Source organism: Dama dama, chromosome 18, assembly GCF_033118175.1.
Source record: "Dama dama isolate Ldn47 chromosome 18, ASM3311817v1, whole genome shotgun sequence".
Taxonomy (NCBI): Eukaryota; Metazoa; Chordata; class Mammalia; order Artiodactyla; family Cervidae; genus Dama; species Dama dama.
In genome coordinates this window covers 50,004,263-50,027,583 of record NC_083698.1, presented here as the reverse complement: position 1 = coordinate 50,027,583, position 23,321 = coordinate 50,004,263, and the positions used below count along the sequence as shown (strand labels likewise).

At 33.5% G+C, this 23,321-nt stretch overlaps 1 protein-coding gene across 3 annotated transcripts in view; it reads right to left on the bottom strand.

Moving 5' to 3' along the window:
• The window catches only part of TFEC (transcription factor EC), a 223,564-nt gene that overhangs the window by 124,758 nt on the left and 75,485 nt on the right, over nt 1-23,321 (bottom strand). Inside the window, exon 3 of one of the 3 annotated variants that reach the window (XM_061165315.1) lies at nt 15,772-15,850. The exons of 1 other annotated variant lie outside the window; for it this stretch is intronic. In XM_061165315.1, coding sequence (XP_061021298.1) covers nt 15,772-15,798 — 27 coding nt within the window. In that variant the 5' untranslated portion in view covers nt 15,799-15,850. Of the gene's footprint in view, nt 1-15,771; nt 15,851-23,321 lie in introns of those variants that run through there. One more of the 3 variants, XM_061165316.1, reaches the window with a different exon arrangement.

Genomic DNA, 23,321 nt, shown 5'->3' with positions numbered 1-23,321 from the left:
TAGACAGCATATTCAAAAGCAGAGATGTTACTTCGCCAACAAAGGTCTGTCTAGTCAAAGCCATGGTTTTTCCAGTAACCATATATGGATGTGAGAATTGGACTATAAAGAAAGCTCAGTGGCAAGGAATTGATGCTGTTGAACTGTGGTGTTGGAGAAGACTCTTGAGAGTCCCTTGGACTGCAAGGAGATCCAACCAGTCCATCCTAAGGGAGATCGGTCCTGGGTGTTCATTGGAAGGACTGATGTTGAAGCTGAAACTCCAATACTTTGGCCATCTGATGCAAAAAAATGGCTCATTTGAAAAGACCTTGATGCTGGGAAAGATTGAAGGTGGGAGGAGAAGGGGATGACAGAGGATGAGATGATTGGATGGCATCACTGACTCAATGGACATGAGTTTGAGTAAACTCTGGGAGTTGGTGATGGGCAGGGAGGCCTGGCATGCTGCAGTCCATGGGGTCACAAAGAGTCAGACACGACTGAGCGACTGAACTGAACTGAACTGAACACAAGGCAATGGTGAAGGAGATTCCACATGATTGTTATATATCAGGTATAAAATACTACTAGACTGTACCAGAGAATATCAGGCTTCTCCAAAAAAAGATGAAGTTGATAGTATGCTATGTATGTGAACATCTTGAAGGAAGATACAACACTGGGGAGTTTTGGCACTAGATTAGTTACAAATGCATAAAATCATTTAAGGAGGATTGAAAGTGATAAGTCTAGGAAGAACAGAACATTGACCAGTAAAAAAAATTAATCATGATTTACCATACTGCTCAGTTCTGAATAGCATTTACATGGTCATAATAATTCAAACACATAATATTGATCTAACGTAAATAATAACATAATCATTAAGGGAAATGAGCGATGGGAAGCTGGGAAGATTTTGTATGCATTATCCATCACAGACTTTATTATAACACAATCACTTAGTAGAGCATGAGTTATAAAATGATTCTCAAACCAAAGGATATTTCACCATTTGAAATTGCCACAGTCTTCTTTACCTACTGTATGATAGTGGCTAATACAAAAGCGTCTATACATATATGCACACTTAGACATGGTTTCGATGTGGCTGATGTTCCACTAGGAACATAAGATTATCATCTGTAGAACTGAGACATAACAGACCACACCAAGTTATAGCGTCATCTTAAAGAGAGAAAATGTCTTCCCAGCTAGCTAAAGAAAATTAAATGTGACCTTACTGAGGTTATTATCTTACCTAAAGAAAGCTTACATTTCAAACTGAAGGAGCCCTGCTCAGCAAAGGGAGCCAAGTAAAATTAGAATCTTCTTGGTGAATGCTGGCAATATCTATTCAAGGACTATCCAAGGAAGATGTCCCATTTACACAACACAGCCTGAGGGCCCTGCTGGCTCTTCTGTCCCTATTGAGGAAATTAATTTACCCATCTTTCATTACCTGCTGCCATTAGACATTTGAATCACTTAACCAATCCCCCTTTATTCCGATAGGCCTATCACAAAAGCTATAAAAATCATAGGCAACTCATCAGAGGACACAAATGTATTTTATACCCTTGGTAGTCACATTTCTTATTGAAAATTACTACAATTTACAATGCTTCTTTAGATCTAGGTTAAAGTAGATTCCTCCCTAAGGGATTAGTCAATATTTAATATGCTAGAAAATAAGACTTTTTTGTTAGTTTGTAATCCTGGTTTAGAGGAAATGAAATAGATCATGTTTTTATAACTGTCAGGGAGTATGCATATGGGATAAATCTGGAAAGCTACACATATTCTACTTTTAAAATATTGAATTACATTTGAGAGGTTTTTTTCTCTGAATTGTAATGATTCTGGGAAAAGTCTAAAATGCTTGAAAACCTTGAACATAGCTGGGGAAGTGTTAACTAGTTCAGATAAAGCAATTTAATCAAGTTGTAATTATTTTGTGTGGTGTTTTAAAAAATGCACTTAATTTTTTTTTAAATATATGAAACTGACTTTATAACATTGGTTATGTCTACTGTATAAGCCTCTTCAGGAAGTTGAGTGGTAGCCTAGCAGTAATGAGACAATAATGCAATTTACAATTTACTAAATTGTTCCCTAGGCATAGTTTAAACAGTAGGTGTATATGATCCATTAAAGTCAATGTACAATTTATGTAAAGACCACAATTTATCTTCACTAAGAGGAGATTTCATGTGAAATATTGAGAGTTTACCATTCCCTCATCTAAGAATCATTTGTACTAATGGGGAAAAAATTAACTGATATAATGAACTTTGTGATCAGTTTATGTAAATAAAATGTAAAATGTTGATTTATCTATAAACATTTCTTAGATTCTAATTATTATTCTAATACAGAGTTTCATAAAGGGGAGAGTTAGAAGGATCTTTGGTACAGTCCCTCTAGTGCAGAAAGATAAAGTTGTAAAACAAGAGGCAGGACCTGGGAAAGCTCTTTATCTTTTATCGCTTTTACTACTCAGGATTCCCTGATTTTCTACAAACTTTGATTTACTTGTTTTAATGATTAGGCAAGACCTATTTTTCATGGATGTTTCTACGTATAATGAAGAGATGAGCCAATGATTTTAAAGTACTAATTGGAGAATGTCCATAATGTCTCTGATTTCTGCAAAAACACAAAGGCACATTGAGTGAGATGAACATTCTTAGCTCTGGATTATGGAAGAGAAGGTGAAACAAGAAATGAGGACAAGAGAAATATGTAGAAACCTGCAGTCAGTTCACCAAGAACTTCAGATACCCATGACTACAAGCATTCTTCTTGACTGATTTTCACATTGTCTTGCTTGAAATGGGTGCACAGGGCAATTAATGACACATTGTTCTATCTCAACTGCTTTGAATGTTGCTACTTGCTTCTACTTTTTTGATCATATATTTGTTAACTAAGCAAATATTTATTAAGAGTAATTATGTACTAAGCATAGCTATTATTCCAAAACTCACTCTTAAATTACCTATCTTTAGTGAAAATGGACAGTGTCCTTGACTAAAGTCCTTCTTCCACTGATACCACTTTCCTCCTCCACCTAATAATGTGTTTGGTCATTAAGCTGCAACATTCAGTGCTGTCAAGCGGCTCTTTGGTAAATTAAACTCCCTGAGGGAGGAGGAAAGGGAGGAGCTCTCCTCTCATTTATAAACTAGAACGCATTACTAACATCACCTAACCCCCTCGTTCACCGAAAATCTTGACCGAGGATTTTCTCCTCTCAAAAATTCTATCTTTCCAATTTATCTAAGATTCTTTAAAAAAGCATCAATCCATATAAATGTCCACTATTTGAGAATTTTTTTTCCTCTTTGTTTTGAAAGGAAGTACTCAGTATCTCAAATGAATGTTTAATTGGCAGAATTGCAAGTAGTGTTGCCAAATGAAATTAAGATATCAAGCAAGACAGAAGCAATTACTTTTTTGTATTTTTGAAGGAGGTGGGGAAACAGAGTTCTCTGTTTCCCTTACATTGCACACCAGGATGATTAACTCTTTTCCCTATAAACCCAGCCCTGATCTCCCTAAACCAAGGTAGATAACTATTTCAACATTGCTAAGCCTGGAAATACTTTGATTATTACCTTAAGAGCAACCTAAAAATGAGGATTCAGACAATCTGACTCTAACAACATAAAAGGGTGGGAAAGTAATTTATGAGTGTATAATGTGGATGTATAAATAAACGGGAAGACAAAAAGCTGGAAAACATACCATCTATGTTAAAGAAATAATTAAACCGAGTCTCCACTGGGCTTCCTTAGTGGCTCAGTGATAAAGAATCTATCTGCGAATGCAAGAGATGTGGGTTCAATTCCTGGGTCAGGAAAATCTGCTAGAAAAGGAAATGGCAACCCATTCCAGTATTCTTGCCTGGGTAATACCAAGGACAGAGGTGCCTGATAGGTTATAGTCCATGAGGTCACAAAGAATTGGACAGCATTTACTGACTATTAAAAAAACCACCAACAAAATAACACAGAAAAGTCCTAATATTCCAAATATTATGTACAATATATAGTCACAGTTTTTTGAATAATTTGACTGGAAATTTTTGGAATAATTAACAGTGGGAGGAAAGTTGACTTATATATGAACAGATCACCTGAAATAAAATTTTAATGATTATTTTAACACTACCAGAAAAGAATGCTTTACTTTCACAAGACTTAAATAATAAATCTAAAATGCAAAGGCAAAAAATACATCCTAAAGTCATAAAACAACTGCAGAAAATCTATTAGATATATCTTATTCTTTAATTTATATTCAGGCTATTTAACAAGACTCCACTTTCTCATTTTTAAAAACATTTATATTTTCTAAGGATGTTTCTAAGAATAGGATATACTACACTTGAACATAGTAAAATAACATATGAATACAAACACAACAGGAAGATATAACAGAAATAAGAGCTCAGCTTTTAGACAATAGGAAAAATAGATACACATAATTCATTAATATTTGTTAAATTGGGGACTTGCAAATATTATCTTTTTTTAATACTTGATTCTTGGCTACCAAGTTGAGCTCTCAGAAAGAGAGGTCATTTTTAAAATTCAATGAAATAGTACTTTGGTGTACTCTAGAGAAGATCAATAAAGCTGAAGTTGGTTATTTCAATAAATTAAAAGCCTAAGCATACAGACAAATCTCTGGCAAAACTGATCAAAAGAATAGAGTAAAAGTAAACTGTATAATACATTGAGAGAGTGACATAATGACAGATAAAGAGACTAGAAAAGTAATGAGAGAAAGTTATAGAATATTATAGGACTCTAATTTTGAAAACAAAATTTGTAAATTCCTAAAAATATATCTCATCAGAATTGACTCAATAAGAAATGAAGAGGTCGAGTAATCCTATGCACATATTTGATGCACATTTCCTCCTTATGTTGATGATAAAAAATGTTGAAGAGGAAAAGTTCAAAGACTATATTCTCTAAGATGCTGCCAGAGCCTTACTGCCAGGTTGATAAAACACTATTAATAACAATGTAATAGCCTGCTGTCATGATTCTTAAGTATAATTTTAGACTGGTATGATTTATTAATGTAGGTTTTTAGTGAGCACTGCTTCTTTTTTCAGGAACATCATAATTAATGTTTAATCCTATACCTTTATGTGTTAATCAGTAGTTTAAAAATCTTCCCACTTTTCTCCTCTCACAGTTCCTGCTTTAGATGATGGATTCATGGTATTTTGTCTGAAAAATTATAAAAGCTTGCTAAATGGTCTTTTTCTACTAAACAAATTTAATTTTTAGAAATTTACCTCAAATTACCAATCTGGGGCAATTTTAATCTATCAAGATATTTAACCATTTTTAGCTCCAGTGATGATGTATACTCTCATTCATTCAGATATACTTCAACAATATAAATATATGTAAACATATATATGATAAATATACATATGTATTTTTCTTATATATACATTAGTATATGCATGTACAAAGTAATATAAATGTTTGCATGTAGGTACATAGCCATTTTCCAAATTTCCAAAGAAATTCAACTTTGTTAATTCTTAGTAAAATGTATAAAATTCAATATGCTTTCTTGTATTAAAATGTCAAGTATATTTATTTATTAATTCTTTCTCACCAGACAAAACAAGAAAAAAAAATTAACCCATAAAGCAAACAAATGAATAATTTTTGTTGAGTTATACAAAAATCTCCTAAGACATATTTATTTGAAAAATTATTATTTATGAGTGAAATATTTATGAACAAATATTAAACAAATCAATTCTCTCAGATTACCTATAACAAAGTTGTAGTGATAGGTATTTTAGTGTTTTGATACTTAAGAATCTAGTATTATATTCTCAGAAATGCATATCATTAAGTTATGAGACAAATCTGAAGAAAACACAAATATGAACACATTGGAAATAAAAAGAAACACATTCAACATATATGTTCTATTTGGCAGTTGGTTTGAAACATCATCTTTTAATATAAACATCAGTGTCTATTAGATCTAAATTGAAGTTCAATGACAAAATTTTGTTTTAAAGTAATACTGTTCTTTTATTTATTTTTTTTTTTTTATTAGTTGGAGGCTAACTACTTCACAACATTTCAGTGGGTTTTGTCGTACATTGATATGAATCAGCCATAGATTTACATGTATTCCCCATCCCGATCCCCCCTCCCACCTCCCTCTCCACCCGATTCCTTTGGATCTTCCCAGTGCACCAGGCCCGAGCACTTGTCTCATTCATCCCACCTGGGCTGGTGATCTGTTTCACCATAGATCATATACATGCTGTTCTTTCAAAACATCCCACCCTCACCTTCTCCCACAGAGTTCAAAAGTCTGTTCTGTATTTCTGTGTCTCTTTTTCTGTTTTGCATATAGGGTTATCGTTACCATCTTTCTAAATTCCATATATATGTGTTAGTATGCTGTAATGTTCTTTATCTTTCTGGCTTACTTCACTCTGTATAAGGGGCTCCAGTTTCATCCATCTCATTAGGACTGATTCAAATGAATTCTTTTTAACAGCTGAGTAATATTCCATGGTGTATATGTACCACAGCTTCCTTATCCATTCATCTGCTGATGGGCATCTAGGTTGCTTCCATGTCCTGGCTATTATAAACAGTGCTGCAATGAACATTGGGGTGCACGTGTCTCTTTCAGATCTGGTTTCCTCAGTGTGTATGCCCAGAAGTGGGATTGCTGGGTCATATGGCAGTTCTATTTCCAGTTTTTTAAGGAATCTCCACACTGTTTTCCATAGCGGCTGTACTAGTTTGCATTCCCACCAACAGTGTAAGAGGGTTCCCTTTTCTCCACACCCTCTCCAGCATTTATTGCTTGTGGACTTTTGGATAGCAGCCATCCTGACTGGCGTGTAATGGTACCTCATTGTGGTTTTGATTTGCATTTCTCTAATAATGAGTGATGTTGAGCATCTTTTCATGGTTTGTTAGCCATCTGTATGTCTTCTTTGGAGAAATGTCTCTTTAGTTCTTTGGCCCATTTTTTGATTGGGTCATTTATTTTTCTGGAATTGAGCTTCAGGAGTTGCTTGTATATTTTTGAGATTAATCCTTTGTCTGTTTCTTCATTTGCTATTATTTTCTCCCAATCTGAGGGCTGTCTTTTCACCTTACTTATAGTTTCCTTTGTAGTGCAAAAGCTTTTAAGTTTCATTAGGTCCCATTTGTTTAGTTTTGCTTTTATTTCCAATATTCTGGGAGGTGGGTCATAGAGGATCTTGCTGTGATTTATGTCAGAGAGTGTTTTGCCTATGTTCTCCTCTAGGAGTTTTATAGTTTCTGGCCTTACATTTAGATCTTTAATCCATTTTGAGTTTATTTTTGTGTATTGTGTTAGAATGACAATATTCAACACTCATTTATGATTAAAACTCTCCAAAAAGCAGGAATAGAAGGAACATACCTCAACATAATAAAAGCTATATATGACAAACCCACAGCAAGCATCACCCTCAATGGTGAAAAATTGAAAGCATTTCCCCTGAAATCAGGAACAAGACAAGGGTGCCCACTCTCACCACTACTATTCAACATAGTGTTGGAAGTTTTGGCCACAGCAATCAGAGCAGAAAAAGAAGTAAAAGGAATCCAGATAGGAAAAGAAGTGAAACTCTCACTGTTTGCAGATGACATGATCCTCTACATAGAAAACCCTAAAGACTCTTCCAGAAAATTAATAGAGCTAATCAATGAATATAGTAAAGTTGCAGGATATAAAATTAACACACAGAAATCCCTTGCATTCCTATATACTAACAATGAAAAAACAGAAAGAGAAATTAAGGAAACAATACCATTCACCATTGCAACAAAAAGAATAAAATACTTAGGAGTACATCTACCTAAAGAAACAAAAGACCTATACATAGAAAACTATAAAACACTGATGAAAGAAATCAAAGAGGACACAAACAGATGGAGAAACATACCGTGTTCATGGATTGGAAGAATCAATATTGTCAAAATGGCTATTCTACCCAAAGCAATCTATAGATTCAATGCAATCCCTATCAAGCTACCAACGGTATTTTTCACAGAACTAGACCAAAGAATTTCACAATTTGTATGGAAATACAAAAAACCTCGAATAACCAAAGTAATCTTGAGAAAGAAGAATGGAACTGGAGGAATCAACCTGCCTGACTTCAGACTCTACTACAAAGCCACAGTCATCAAGACAGTATGGTACTGGCACAAAGACAGAAATATAGATCAATGGAACAGAATAGAAAGCCCAGAGATAAATCCACGAACCTATGGACACCTCATCTTTGACAAAGGAGGCAAGGATATACAATGGAAAAAAGACAACCTCTTTAACAAGTGGTGCTGGGAAAACTGGTCAACCACTTGTAAAAGAATGAAAATACTGTTCTTTTATGATAATATTATGGTACACTTGTTAGATATTTCTATCATGTGGTTAAAATCAAACCTAACAATGTGACTATCCATGTTACTATTATCAGAGAAACATGAAAAAAATACTTTTTCAACAATATATTTGAAGAAATAATCCCCTAAGAAGAGCAAGACAGAACAAAATGTAAGGGCATAAACCCAAAAGTAACACAGACACACACACACACTCAAGTAATGCATAATGAAATCAACTTAAAATATTCCTCTAAATTATAAATCTGAACATGATCTGTATTCTCCAAACATAATGATTAAGGGGAAAGGGGCAAAGATTCAAATGATAAAGTATATGTACATATAAATTTTAAGCTAGTTTATTTGGTTATTGCATATGAAGGGGAATTCTTAAAATATTCTGATGCTCCAACAAGTTAATATTTTTACTATATTAGGTGATGCTAAAATAGACACTTTAATGAAAAGGGAAAGTATGCTAAACACAAACAAGCTTAAAATATTACTTTCAAAGTTTAGAGAGTCTCTGGAATTTAAGCTTACCCCAACAGCTATGACATAATGATATTCTATATATCAAATGAAATTAATACAAGATGAGATGACTCTTTCATCCCAGCAGGCAGACTAAAGTTAAAAAAAAAAAAATCCTGAATATGAATCAAAGTATTAGGCATTTAAAGGGAAACTCAGGTATGTAGCAATACAGAAATATTTATCTTGATCTGAGATTTTAATAGACTATATAATCAAAGGTACTTTTAAGAAATGACCTAGTATTTTAAGAATAACTACTAAATTTCAAAAATATTCCTTTTTCCTTTTCTTAAAAAAATGTACTTTAAAAATATAAAGTGATTTCTTTAGTCTATTTATAATGATTGCTATAATTATGTAAAGGATATGGTGAGAGAAATTCTACAGATGCCACATAATACACAAATCTCATTTTAAATAATTCTCCTATAAATGCTAATAACTTCATATTCTGACCTAAACATCCATTTATAATGTCTCACTGTCTATGATAATGTGCTTGATTTTCTGAAGTTTAAATACCATGCATCAAAGCAGAAACTCATTTTTAGTAATGTATGCCACCAATTTTAGCAAAATGCATAGTATTACCTAAACAAGAAAATGCCTATTTGTCATAATTGAAATACAAATAAGACTCTATGAAGTAAATTTATTCCTTGTTCATTAATTTCCCAAATATTAGCCATTACTTTGTTTCTATTAAAAATGCATAAATGCAAGAAATATAGCTGCAGCTTCACACTTGTATCTGTAAAATTGGTTAATTTTTATTTTATATACAAAAAGAATGTATTTTAAATTTTATACAAAGATATGTTCAATATGAGATACTGAAGTATGGAATACACAGATTACGCTTTTGTAGTTGGGCCCAAATATTTTTAAAAAATACATATTATTAAAAATAAAAGTTTGTTATAAAAATGTTTAAGTAACTTTATAATGTGTTTATGCATCTCCATGAACTGCTGATTTTTTTAAAAATTTTATTCCATCCCATCAAAATACATAAACATCTCAATATATGCAGAGAAAGAATCTGAAAAAATTCAACATATTTTCATGACAACAACAATAAAACCCCAACAAATTAGGAATAGAGGGGCACTTCCTCAACTTGATAAATCGTATCTTTGAAAAAGAAAGTGCAGGCCTCCCTGGTAACTCAGCTGGTAAAGAATCTGCTTGCAATTCAGGAGATCCTGGTTCAATTCCTGGGTTGAGAAGATCCCCCGGAAAGGGATAAGCTACCCACCCCAGTATTCTTGGGCTTCTCTGGTGGCTCAACTGGTAAAGAATCTGCCCGCAATGCGGAAGACCTGGGTTCGATCCCTGGGTTGGGAAGAGATTGTGGAGGAGGGCATGGCGACTCACTCCAGTATTCTTGCCTGGAGAATCCCCATGGACAGAGGAGCCCAGTGGGCTACAATCCATGGGGTCACAAAGAGTTGGATATGACTGAGCGATTTTTCAGTTTCATTTTCAAGTTCTTAATGGTGAAAGACTAAATGCTTAATGGTGAAAGACTAAAAGCTATCCCTTCAAGACCAGGAACAACACAAGAATGTTGTACCACTTCTATTCCACACTGTACTAGAGAGTCTCATCAGAGCAATTAGGCTTAAATAAAAGTGAAAGGCATCCAGACTGGAAAGGAAAAAAAGTTGTCTCCATTTGCAAATGACATGACCTTGTACATGCATGTATGCTAAGCTGCTTCAGTCATGATCTTGTACATAGATAATCCTAAAGGATCCACTGAAAAACTATTAAAACAAATTCAGCAAGGTTGAAGGATATAAGATTAATAAACAACAATTATATTTCCATAAACCAAAATGAGCAACAATTAAACTGAGAAAACAATATAATTTACAACAGCATCAAGAAGAATACAATACTTAGGAATAAATTTAATGAATGTATAAGACTTATATCCTAAAATGATAAAACATTGTTGAAAAAAAAAGAGACCTAAATATTTGAAGAGCTATCCCATGGTTATGATTAGGAATATTTAACTCTGTTAAAACTGTATACCAAATAGATCTAAGATTCAAAGAAATCCCTATTAAAATCCCAGAAACTGACAAGCTGATCCCAAAATTCATGTTGAAATTTAATGGACTCAGAATAGTCAAAACAAGTATTAAAAAAAGAACAACAAAGAATTAAGTTGGAAGACTTATTATCCCCAATTGCAAAGTTACAACAAGGCTACAGTCAATACAATACAATCAATCAATACAAACAATCAATACAATATGGTACTAGTCAGGGATAGACATAAATTAAGGGACTAGAATTGAAAGTCCAGAAATAAACTCTTACCTTTATAGTCAATTAATTTTCAAATGGGTGCTCAGGCAATAAAATGGAAAAGAATAATCTTTTCAACAAATGATACTGAGACAACAGGATATCCACACACTAAAGAATAACACTGGACACCGCACTCACACTAAAACAAAAATTGACTTGAAAGAGATCTTAGACTTTCTAAAAGCTAAAACTATAATATTCTTAGGAAAATTATAGAAATCTTTGGGTGGGCTTCCCTGGTAGTTCAGTTGGTAAAGAATCCGACTCCAATGCAGGAAACCCTGGTTCAAATCCTGAGTCGAGAAGATTCGCTGGAGAAGGGATAGGCTACCCACTCCAGTATTTTTGGACTTCCCTGGTGGCTCAGCTGGTAAAGAATCTGCCTGCAATGCAAGAGACCTGGGTTCCATCCCTGGGTTGGGAAGATCCCCTGGAGGAGAGGAGGGAATGGCTACCCACCCTTTAGGCCTGGAGAATTCCATGGACTGTATAGGCCATGGGGTCAAAAAGAGCTGGACACAACTGCTCGATTTTCACTTTCACTTGTGTCCTTCGGTTAGGTAATGCTTCCTTAGAAGTGACATTCAAAGCACAAGTGATGAAAGGAAAAATATATAAACTGGACTTCCAAAATTAAAAATATTTATTCTTCAAAAGATGCCATCAAAAAAATGAAAAATCCACCTACATAATATGAGAAACTATTTGCAAATCATACACCTCACAAGGGGCTTTTATCTAAAATCTGTAAAAAATTCTTACAACTCAAAAAATTAAAAATATGAGAACCCAATTTAAAAATGGGCATGGAATCTGAATAGGCATTTCTCCAAAAAATAACCAATTAGCACAAGGAAAGATGATAAATATCATTATTCATTCAGTTCAGTTCAGTTCAGTCTCTCCATTGTGTCCGAATCTTTGCGACTCCGTGAATCATTAGGGAAATGTAAAATCAAATCATGATATCACATACACCAGGATGATTACAACAAAAAGATAATAACAAGTGTTGATAAGGAAGTGGAGAAATTGGAACCTTCATGCATTTCTAGTAGAAATGCAAAATTGTGCAGTCATTTTGGAAAACATTTTGGCAGTTCTTTGAATATTAAACATAGAGTTACTATAAGACCTAGCAACAATGTGGTGAATTGAAGATGAAAGAATACCATCACATAAAAACTTATACCTACATGTTATAGCAGCATTAGTCAAAATAGCCAAAAAGTAGAAGCAACCCAAATGTTCATAAACCAATTAAGGGATGAATAAAGTGAAACATGTTCATATAATAAAATATTATTTTCCAATAAAAGAGAATGAAGAACAAAGTTCTGATGCCTGCTACAATATGGATAAACCCTGAAAACATTATGTTAAGTCAAAGAAGCTAGTGACAAGAGACTACATACTGTGTGTTTAAGTATATGAAATGATGAGAATGAATCAAAAACAGAAAGCACAGCAGTAGTTTCCCAGAGTTGGGAAAATGGGGATAATGAGTGACTGTTAATGGTTATGGTGTTTTGTGGGGAAGATGATGAAAATATTCTAAAATTAGATTGTGGTGATGTTTGTACAACTCTGTGAATATGCTTTAGAAAAATTGTTAATTGGCACACTAAGTGGGTGAACTGAATGGTGTATGAATTATATCTCATCGATGCTTTTTATTAAAACATAATGTCCATCTCATTATTTTCCCACAAGAAATACTACACCTACAATGTCTCAAACACACACACACACAAACACACACACAAAATCTTGGAGCTTTCTCTCAGCTATACCAACGTCTTTACATAGCAGTATTGAAATCCTGTGGAACTCATTCAGTAATCTTTAAATGTGCCCTCCTCTTCTCCAGACTCATTGCCCTTGCCTCAGTTAAGTAGGTCATAGTTTATTACCTAAACAATCACAGTAGACTCCCAGAAGTCCTTGCTGTCAGTCACCAGTCTCTGCTCTCTCCAGACCAGCTATTCACTGCCTATACACTTGCCCTTCTAAACGTGTTCTTAGAAATATTCCAGGGTTACCCTATAGCTCCCAGAATTAAGTCCAAAATTTTTAGCATAGATTCAAGGTAATTTTCAACCTGACCCCATACAACAAACTAGCCTAATGTCCCTACAAGTTTCCAACCAGTGCTCAGTACTCAAAGCAATCTTTCAAACAATTTGCAACTATTTGAATTTGTGCTGTGCTAAGTCACTTCAGCCACGTCCAACTCTTTGAAATCCTATGGACTGTAGCCTGCCAGGCTCCTCTGTCCATGGGATTCTCCAGGCAAGAATAGTGGAGTGGGTAGCCATTCCCTTCTCCAGGGGATATTCTCAACCCAGGGATCGAACACAGGTCTCCCACATTATGGGCAGATTCTTTACCATCTGAGCCAGCAGTGCTCTTTATGACTTAGTAACTTTGTATAATACATTGTCTCCACTCTCACCTTTCCTGTCTGATTAGATTAATTTATCTGTCTGATTAGTTATCTATCAATCAGGATGCAAGTTTAAAGGCCACCTTCTCAATGAAGTCTTATAGGAGACTCCTCAGTCATATTTAGCAGCTCCTTTCTTCGGCTCGGAAAGAATTTTTCCATATCTTCATTATAGTATTGAATACTAGGATATTGTTATATTATTTGTCTATATATCTGTCTCCCCCAGTAGACTGTGAGCTTCATGATGACACTTTTATTCATCTTTGATTTTCCAATCCGTCAAATAGAATGCTTGTTATATCAGGAAATGCTTAGTTAATACTTAACTATGAAATGTATACAGAAGTAATGAATGTGTATGCATACACATTTGCTTCAGGGTAAGTGGAGAATTTAACACTGGGGGATAAATCCTCCAAAAAACTCAGTCCTAAATTTATGACTTCACCCAGATTTAGCATAGTACATCAGAGCCAGGAGGATCTTTTGCTAGATTAGCTTGATAACCTAAAGTCAAAAGACACTTTCTAGAATCTTTAAAACTCCTAAATTTTAAATCCAAGAAAATTTTAATTCACAACAGGAAATATTTGGCCAATATTATATATTAGTGAATTATTTACTAAACAAAATGAAAGGTGTTTTCTGTTAACTGATAAAAAACTTCTGTCACATTTAATGTACCATTATGACTGAAAACAAAAGAAAATACATTGTTAAACACTGTCCAGAAAATGTGCAAGCTAAATTTGTAAACTCATGGATTTATTAGAGTGAATCATAATGATCATAAGAATTATGATTTCTAACAGTATGTTCATATGAATTAGTGATAATGTCATACATTTTGTTGGCACAAATTACATTCTCAGTAGATATATGCTAGGTAATTAGTACTGATTTCATTACTATGAGATAATGAAATACATATATATATAGAAAGTGATTGATAGAGATAAAACTGACCAGAACAAACAAATATATATGAAATACATATATATAATGTATATAATATGTATATGTATATAATACATATATATAATATATATCATGCATACAATAATGAAATACATACATTTAATATATAATGCATACAATAATGAAATATATATATGTATATATATGTTTCTGGTCATTTTATCTCCATCAAGCATTTTCAACACATTTTAATAGATGTTTAATTAATGGGAATCCCAGGGCTAAATGTCTAACTCAATCAATCTTTTATTCAGTATTTGGCTCCAGTTTGTATTTCAAGTTTGAGAGAAATTTGATTGAAACATTAATGATAAATAAATGTCTTATTTACCAGTAAATGGTACCATTTTGAGAAAGACAATATAACAAGTAACTGAAAATATAGAAGCTTTTAATAAAATTCTAGTTCAAAAGACATAGCTAAGCTTTTAGTTGGATAAAATGTTAATAATAAGCACTATGAAAATATTTGAAATTTTACGTGATAAACATTAGATGCATTAATCAGCTTTAGGCTCTAATATTTGCAATTACATAAAAATAATATTTCTAAAATTGAAATTAGCTGTACTAATATGATAATATAAATTAATAGCTGCAATGATAACTTCCAAAAGCTCAGGCATTATTAATAAAGAAAGATATTTTTTAATATTCAAGTGCAAAAATAAAATTTACTGTCTTAAATAATGACCGCACAAAATTAAATAAAATAAGAAGCATAAATCTTGAAAATGTATATATATCTGTGCATAACAATATAAGTTCAATTAAATTTAGCTTATTAAATTAAAAGAATTCAGAACACTTAGCAATTTCTCAGAAAACTTTCTATTTTTCTCCCATAATGATCTAAAGTAAATAATCAAAGGAAATCAAAACTTCTACAAACTTATAATCCAAAAATATAAGAAATAATCTACAGTTACATGCATAGATTGACAAAACACTTGGTATCTTTGTGCATCATATGTCAGTAATTCCATTTCATTTAAAATAATATAGGGAGGATAAACCTTTCCCCACAGCCTCAAGCATCAATCATTCAAACAGAAATACACATACCTGCCCACACCAATCAAATTCCAGCATTGTAGAGTTGGAGAATATAAGGTTCTCAAGATCCTGAATATGTCTGTAAAAGCTGTTGATTCATTTAGAAGGAATCTGTTATTTTCCCTCCTCAAAGTGTGGTTACCAACTACAACTTCTTAGACATCCACACTGCCACAATCCAAGCTTTGTTGTAACGTTGTACTCTTCCAGCTGAAAACCTGTTGATAATGAACCTGAACCCATTATTTTGAGTCAATGAATTGAAAGAAATAGGGCAAAGAATGAAAGCCACAGGGCCAATTATGAGCATTCTTTGATGTATTACTTGCTAGCACCCACCATATCACTTTGTGTCTTTGTCTTGATCCCCTCTGTTACTCATTAATTATTCTGGAAGGGTTAAAGTTCAGAGAGCTAATTGCACAAACCGTCTTTCTTGGTAGGGATTCTCCCTACTCTGACACTTTCCCCAACTGTGCCCAGCCAGCTTGTACTATGCCAATTAACCCAATTCTTGGCATTTTTGCTTGGACTTCCAGCACCTTTTTGAGCTTTGCCTAAAATATTTTCGTTGGGTTACATACAAAATAAATCAAGCAACTTTAAAATTTGATTAAAACTTACTTCATGACGTCATCTTTCATAAACTTCTAATGATACAATTACATTTTCTTCTGTACTAATTGTCATAAACACACTATTTGTAACAAAAATACTTCCACATATTGCTGAACATTTAGCAATTTTAAATTATTCATTCTACCTTCTTACGCTGAGTCTATGAGCTATGAGCCCATTCTACTAAAAAATGACTTTTTGCACATTTGTCAAAAATGAGATTTAGTTTTTTTACATCATATCGAGGTTTCTATATGGCTCAGCAGGTAAAAAAAAAAAAAAAAAAATTGCCTGCAATGCAGGAGACACAGGAGATATGCATTCAATCCCTGGATCAGGAATTCCCCTGGAGAAGGAAATGGCAACTCATTCCAGTATTCTTGCCTGGAAAGTCACATGGACAGAGGAGCCTGGCAGGCTACAGTCCATAGAATTGCAAAAGAGTCAGACATGACTTAGCAACTAAACAACAGCAACGTAATATATGAACTAATCCCAATATTATCAGGATATTTAAAGAAATCACCTCTGGTAAGTTACATAGTTTCTATAAATTTTTAATATTTGACTATTATCGTAATTCTGAAATAAAATTCCAAAAGTAAATAATCCTGTCTTGTAACACTTCCTGAGTTTGCCTTATATGTCTTATATTTTTTCAAAATCTTCAAGAATTCATTGCATTTCATGTTATCAATTTCAGTAAGTATCTGGCAACTGTTTGAAGGCATCTGTTTCAGAGTTATCATTAATTGAAAGAAAGAAAGTTAAGAAAGTGTTAGTTGCTCAGCCGCGTCTGACTCTGCAACCCCATGAACTGTAGCCTGCCAGACTCCTCTGTCCATGTAATTCTCCAGGCAAGAATACTGGAGTGGGTTGCCATTCCGTTCTCCAGGGAATCTTCCTGATCCAGGGATCGAACCCAGGTCTCCTGTATTACAAGTGAATTATTTACCATCTGAGACATCAGGGAAGCTCATCGATTAAGTACTCTATTTTTAGTTATTGCAGTTGTTTTCATTGAATAGGAGCTACTACATATCCAGCATTTGTTGGCTTCTATGGACAAAGGGTGAAAAAGTTTAAAAGAGTCTTTACTCTCACAGAACTTTAGGTTAATGGAGCTGTCAAAATTTCAACAGATAAACAAATGTTACCATAAATACTAACAAACAAGCTCCGTTGAAGAAGGAGGCCCATTAGGACACAGAACCACTAACCTGGGGAATGAAAAGGAGCCAGGCATGCAAGAGCAGGACAGATGGAACAGCATAGAAAAAGATAAGGGTGAGAAACTGAAATCCCAAAAAAAAAAGAAAAAAACTCCCCATTAGAGGCAAGCAAGCTGACTTTCAAAAACTGTTAAGCCAGTTTGCAGTATAGTAAGGGAAAGAAGAATGACTGGAGACTAGATGAGGAAAATAAGAACCAGATCATGCAGGGTGTTTTAGACTATGATACAAATTTATTTTACTTAAGGAACATGCCTATGATGCGCTTATTTTTACATTGTTGAGAAGAATACCTCAAAGCATTTTTTAAACTAAAAGAGAAGTGAAGGCAGAGATCAGTTTTTAAATACAAGTTTGTTTCATAAATCTTCTAATTACTGTTGTGATAAAGAGCATTCTTTGCACATACACATAAAACTTACTTGATTCTACTTTACAGAACCAATTTAACCGCATAGATTCTATTTGTTAATCTCCATTAAACAGATGATAGATAGAATCCTACAGTCCACAAAGCAACTGTGTCAAAAGAACAGGCCAATAACTTCTTGGCTTAAATAAAATATGTTTAAAAGCCCAAAGTACATAATTGTGGAATACATTTTTTAAGTTGGTTTATAGATTTTATTAAATGTCAGAAGAATAAAATAAGCCCAAGATGAAGCCAAAATGAAATGATTAGTGCCTGTAAAGTTATACCAATCATTCATTCAAAGTTACATAGATGTCACCTTTAACTGCAACCCTGTATTAAATGTGTTTGGTTAGTTCATTCACAGTGCTATCAAGGACAGAACTTTTCCGATTGACCTTTTGATAAAGCTAACACAAAAATAACCAACCATGATTCCAAAGTTATTAAATGTATCCTTTTAACCTCTCTTTCATAAGATGCTCTAACATTAACACTAGGATGGCAAAAATAGTTCCATGAATTAATTGACTCTTACATAACATCTGTAAAAATACATTTTTCAGGACTTGTGGCTTGCCTATTTCTCGTTTTTAGAATGCCAAGTATTCTCTTTTAAATTTAACTTCTTTCACTCATGATTAATTAAGATATTAAGCCATTCTTCTTAATATTAGTGAAAGATAAATGATAGTTTTAAAATGTAGTTTCATTCTAATGATTTCATCTCTTAACTCAAAGTTCCATACTTGTAAAGAGATGTGCTCTAGATTGATGTTAGCACTCCCCTTCCCAGCTCCCTCTTGCCCCCTGCAGAATTCAAAGAACTTATTTGCTTCATTCCATCCCCTTCATCTCCCCTGGCCCAGTTTGTCAAACTAAATATTTCTCTCTCTCTATTTCTGGCTAGTCATGTTATAGGTGCTATCCTAAAATAGTGAGGCTACATTTAGGACCAGGGAAATTGAAAAAAGACCAATTCCAAATGACCATTCAATTGTTGTTGTCCTCATTTTTTAAGATCTTGCATGTTTCTTTTATGATTACCCTCTCCACTGTTTTCCAAGTTGTAATCTTATAACACACAATAAAATTCACTGTCCTCCATTGAATTGCTAGCAAATGCAGGGTGACAATATCAATACTTCAAGAAAGATGGATTTTATCTTTAGGGATAAGATTCCAGAAGAATAATTCAGCATTCCACAGGAAAAAGAGAAAGAAGAATGCTCTGCCAACTCATGATTTTAAAATTCCCTCCTCTATTTATAAGCTACTAGTAAACTGCTTGCACTGAAATAGATTGGAAACTATATAATTAGGTAACTTCTGCCTCCACATTTGCTTCCTAACATCTCACAAGATATTGTTCTGACATATTCCCTCCTGGATGTATGAGTGAGATAGTTCTGAATCTGCCAAATGCATAAAAAGAAGTGAAATGACATCCTTACAGCAGCAGCAATAATATTTGAGTTATTTTCCATTGGTAATTTTATTATCTATCTTGACTTAATCTGCCTCTATTTGAACCATTACTGGGAACTTTATGGCAAAACTCTTTGGTACATGATCTGCAATCAGTCAGAGGTCAAAGAAGAGAAGCCATCTCAGTTAATGTTAAAAACTTCCATAGCTCCAACTCAAACCTATGGGTCCTGAATTTTATACAAATAAAATTATCTTTAAAATACATTTTTTCAGCATAAGCTATATTTAAAATGGTATTTAAACATTGTACCTAATCATTTAATATGGTAATTTTAAATTATTAAAATACATTAAATTATTTCTCTTTTAAGGGACAATTTCAGATAAAAATTAAAAAATAAAAAATCACTGCATGTTAACATCAGGGCCCTCCAAAACATGTACCCTATCAAGATAGAATGTCTAGAACACTAAAATATACTGACTAGTATTGCCTGTGATAATATCCTACTCTTCATATCTAAACTGAAATTGTGTACAATAAAAGACCGTAATTTTATATTCCTTCACTACTTTTTCAAAATGGTGATCCATGAGCTGTAAGACTGCTTACAAACTGAACTTCAACTATTATATGTCCTTTTCTATGGATTCTATAGTCAGCAACTCTAGACTGCTACATTCCACGGTCATTTTTCTTAACAGCACTCTCTCCAATCTAGTAATGTTTTCAGGGGTGAATGAGGTAGAAAGTACCTTAGAGAACATATTAAGTTACTTCCCAATGAAAGAAAGAAAAACGTATTTTTCAAGAAAGGAAAAATTTCCAAACTGCAGTTAAGTGCCTCCAGTAACAAAGATACCAAACCAATTCTGCTGTTGGATCAATCTAATAGTTTAAGTGTTTATGTTTAATCTTAAACTATAAATCACAACATTCTAACATGTCAACATGGTGATAAACATGTTAATTTCTGTTTCTCATTCTTCATTCAGATGAATGTGAAAGATTATTTTCTCCAATATTTCAAAAAATAGTTGCTATCACATCAATCCAATCTTAAATTTGATCTCTGAGATACTGCACTTATTCTTTCATGATTCTTTGTTGGACTTTATTGTCAAGTTCTTCAGGATTTTTCTCACATCAGAACTTTTGTACCTGCTGTTCCCTCTGCCTGGAGCACTATTTCCCCACCCGCTATTGTTCCAGGCTACCTCTCTCTCATTCACCAGATTTTAACGTAGGGATAAATTTCTTTGGGATGCTGTCTCTCCTCTTCTCAAAAACTGGATTGGATAACCACTCTCACCTTCACCCATAATATTACTATAGAACTGTGTGCTGACCCATTATGGAAATTTTCATACTGTCCTATAATTCCCCTGTTTTCCTCTATTTTTCAAATAGACAGCCAGCTCTCTGATGAAAGCAACTGCCTTAATCACTGATACATCTCCAAAACTGAGCACATGGTAGAAATCAGCTAAACATTTGTGAAATAACTGGAGAACTAACAAATGAGGTGGAATAGTGAACATGGTGTTCCTCGGTTTCTTTATACATAGAGTGAAAATCAGACCAGTATCCATTTACTGAGATTGTTGAAAAGATCAAGTGGGTCACTATACAAAAAAATCTTGGAAAAGTCCCTAGTACATAGGAAAGTTTCGATAAATGTTTTTTTTTTTTTTTTCATTTATTTTTATTAGTTGGAGGCTAATTACTTTACAATATTGTAGTGGTTTTTGTCATACATTGACATGAATCAGCCATGGATTTACATGTATTCCCCATCCCGATCCCCCCTCCCACCTCCCTCTCCACCCGATTCCTCTGGTTATTTTGTGTGTATGTTGTCAACTAAAACTCCTTTCTTTTTCACATAATATCAAACCATGACTAAACAATTTCGTACTTTCAGTGTTGATTTTTTAAAAATAGATGAAAAGCTTAACATTTATATTAGTTACTTGTCATCTTACCCAATTGTTCGAGGTAATTGAAATATGTATGTGTTTAGTATTTTCACTTAAAATATTAATAAATAAACATATATATATATATATATATAAATGTGCGTGCATACATGTTAAATCACTTCAGTCATGTCCAACTCTGCAACCCTGAGGACGGTAGCCTGCCTAGCTCCATGGGATTTTCCAGGCAAGAATACTGCAGTAGATCGCCATGCCTTCCTCCAGGAGATCTTTCAGATCCAGGGATTGAACCCATGTCTCTTATATATCTCAGACACTGGCAGGTGGTTCTTTCCCACTAGTGCGACCTGGGAAGCCCATATGTACTATATAATATATGTATATTTGTACATTATATATATATACATATATGTATGTGTATATGGAAACAAATGGAACAAATGTGTATATGGAAACACATGGAAAAAAAGACAGAGAGATGGAAGTGAGAAGAGAAGAAGAAAATGGGACAGGTAGAGAGGGAAATTTATTAGTTAAGTACAAGGATTTTGGACATAATCAACCACAGGTCCAAGTCTCAGTTCTTACACCCAATGATTGTACAAACTTGGAAAAGTTATTTGCTTGCTTCCATTATTAATCTCTTTGTTGTAGATGTTTAATCAACTATAAATTTACCACAGGGCAGTGAATTATCACTAGATCAATATTTCATTATGATTTTGGCATGCATTTGCTTAAATCTATAGTAACTACAAACAACCTCTATCTTCTGAACCTACAATTACTCTATAGAATTTATCACAGAGAAACCTGAAGTATATTTGATGAATAGTTAGTGTCATACCTGGTCCTGAAAATATGGTATATAAAAAGTAGTAAAGCAGTAACATTGGAAAAGTGAGAAAGGGACAGATTATTTAAGGCCTACAATATAAGGATGAATAATATTTGGAAGAGTAGCCAATGAAACCTTTTAGTGGAAGATTGACACAACTGGACCTCTACTTCAGGAATGTAATGTGTCACAGTATTCAAGATGATAGGATAGGGTGGACTCTTAAGCAAAGAGGCCATTTAAAAGTTTTTGTAGTGGTCTGAGCAAGAGATTAGCCAAAAGTGTTTCTTGAACCTCCATCAGGTACAAATCACAAACATTGACATATAATATTTAAATATAAATTAGCTTTATAAGTTAAAAAACTAATCAAGTAAACTGAGGAGTATAGATTATGTATATACATACATTTTCAAAACTCTAATAGAAGGCAGCTATGGCTACTCTTAAAATAGAAATTCAAATGATGATTTAGGAGAAGAGATATTAATTCCCACTGAGGGTGAAAAAGACGAAGGAAAATATCTCTGAAGAAGGATTATTAAAGCTGGGTCTTAAGATGGGTGGTTGTCAACCACTAGCTATGGTAGAAGGATGCACACAAATAAGAAACTGGTTTTAAAACAGAGAAGGTAAGTCCTTCTCTCTGTTCTACTAATCGGTATCTCTGGATATTTCAAGGAATACCCACTTTACAGTTTGGATCACATAAATCCAGTCCTCTGGGAAGAAGTCCCTAACCTCAGAGGATCAGCACTTCTCCCAGATATCAAGGATGTGGGTCTTCAACATAAGGTCTCAACACTGGGGTGGTAGCAGAGAGCACTAGAATTCTTACTCCTATTTTTTTTTGTTGTTGTTCTCAAAGATAAAAATATAAAACTATTTTTATTTGAAACTATATTAGTATGATATTATCAGTATAAATTTTTAAATGTAATAATACATAACTTAAAGATGTTCAAAAATGTTTTACCAATAGTCATGCAATGTTAAAAGATCAGAAGTTATTCTAGAGATTTGAACTGTGGACTTAAAAGAAATACACAGAAAATACTCTTTTTTCCAAGACTTCATGCATAAAAAA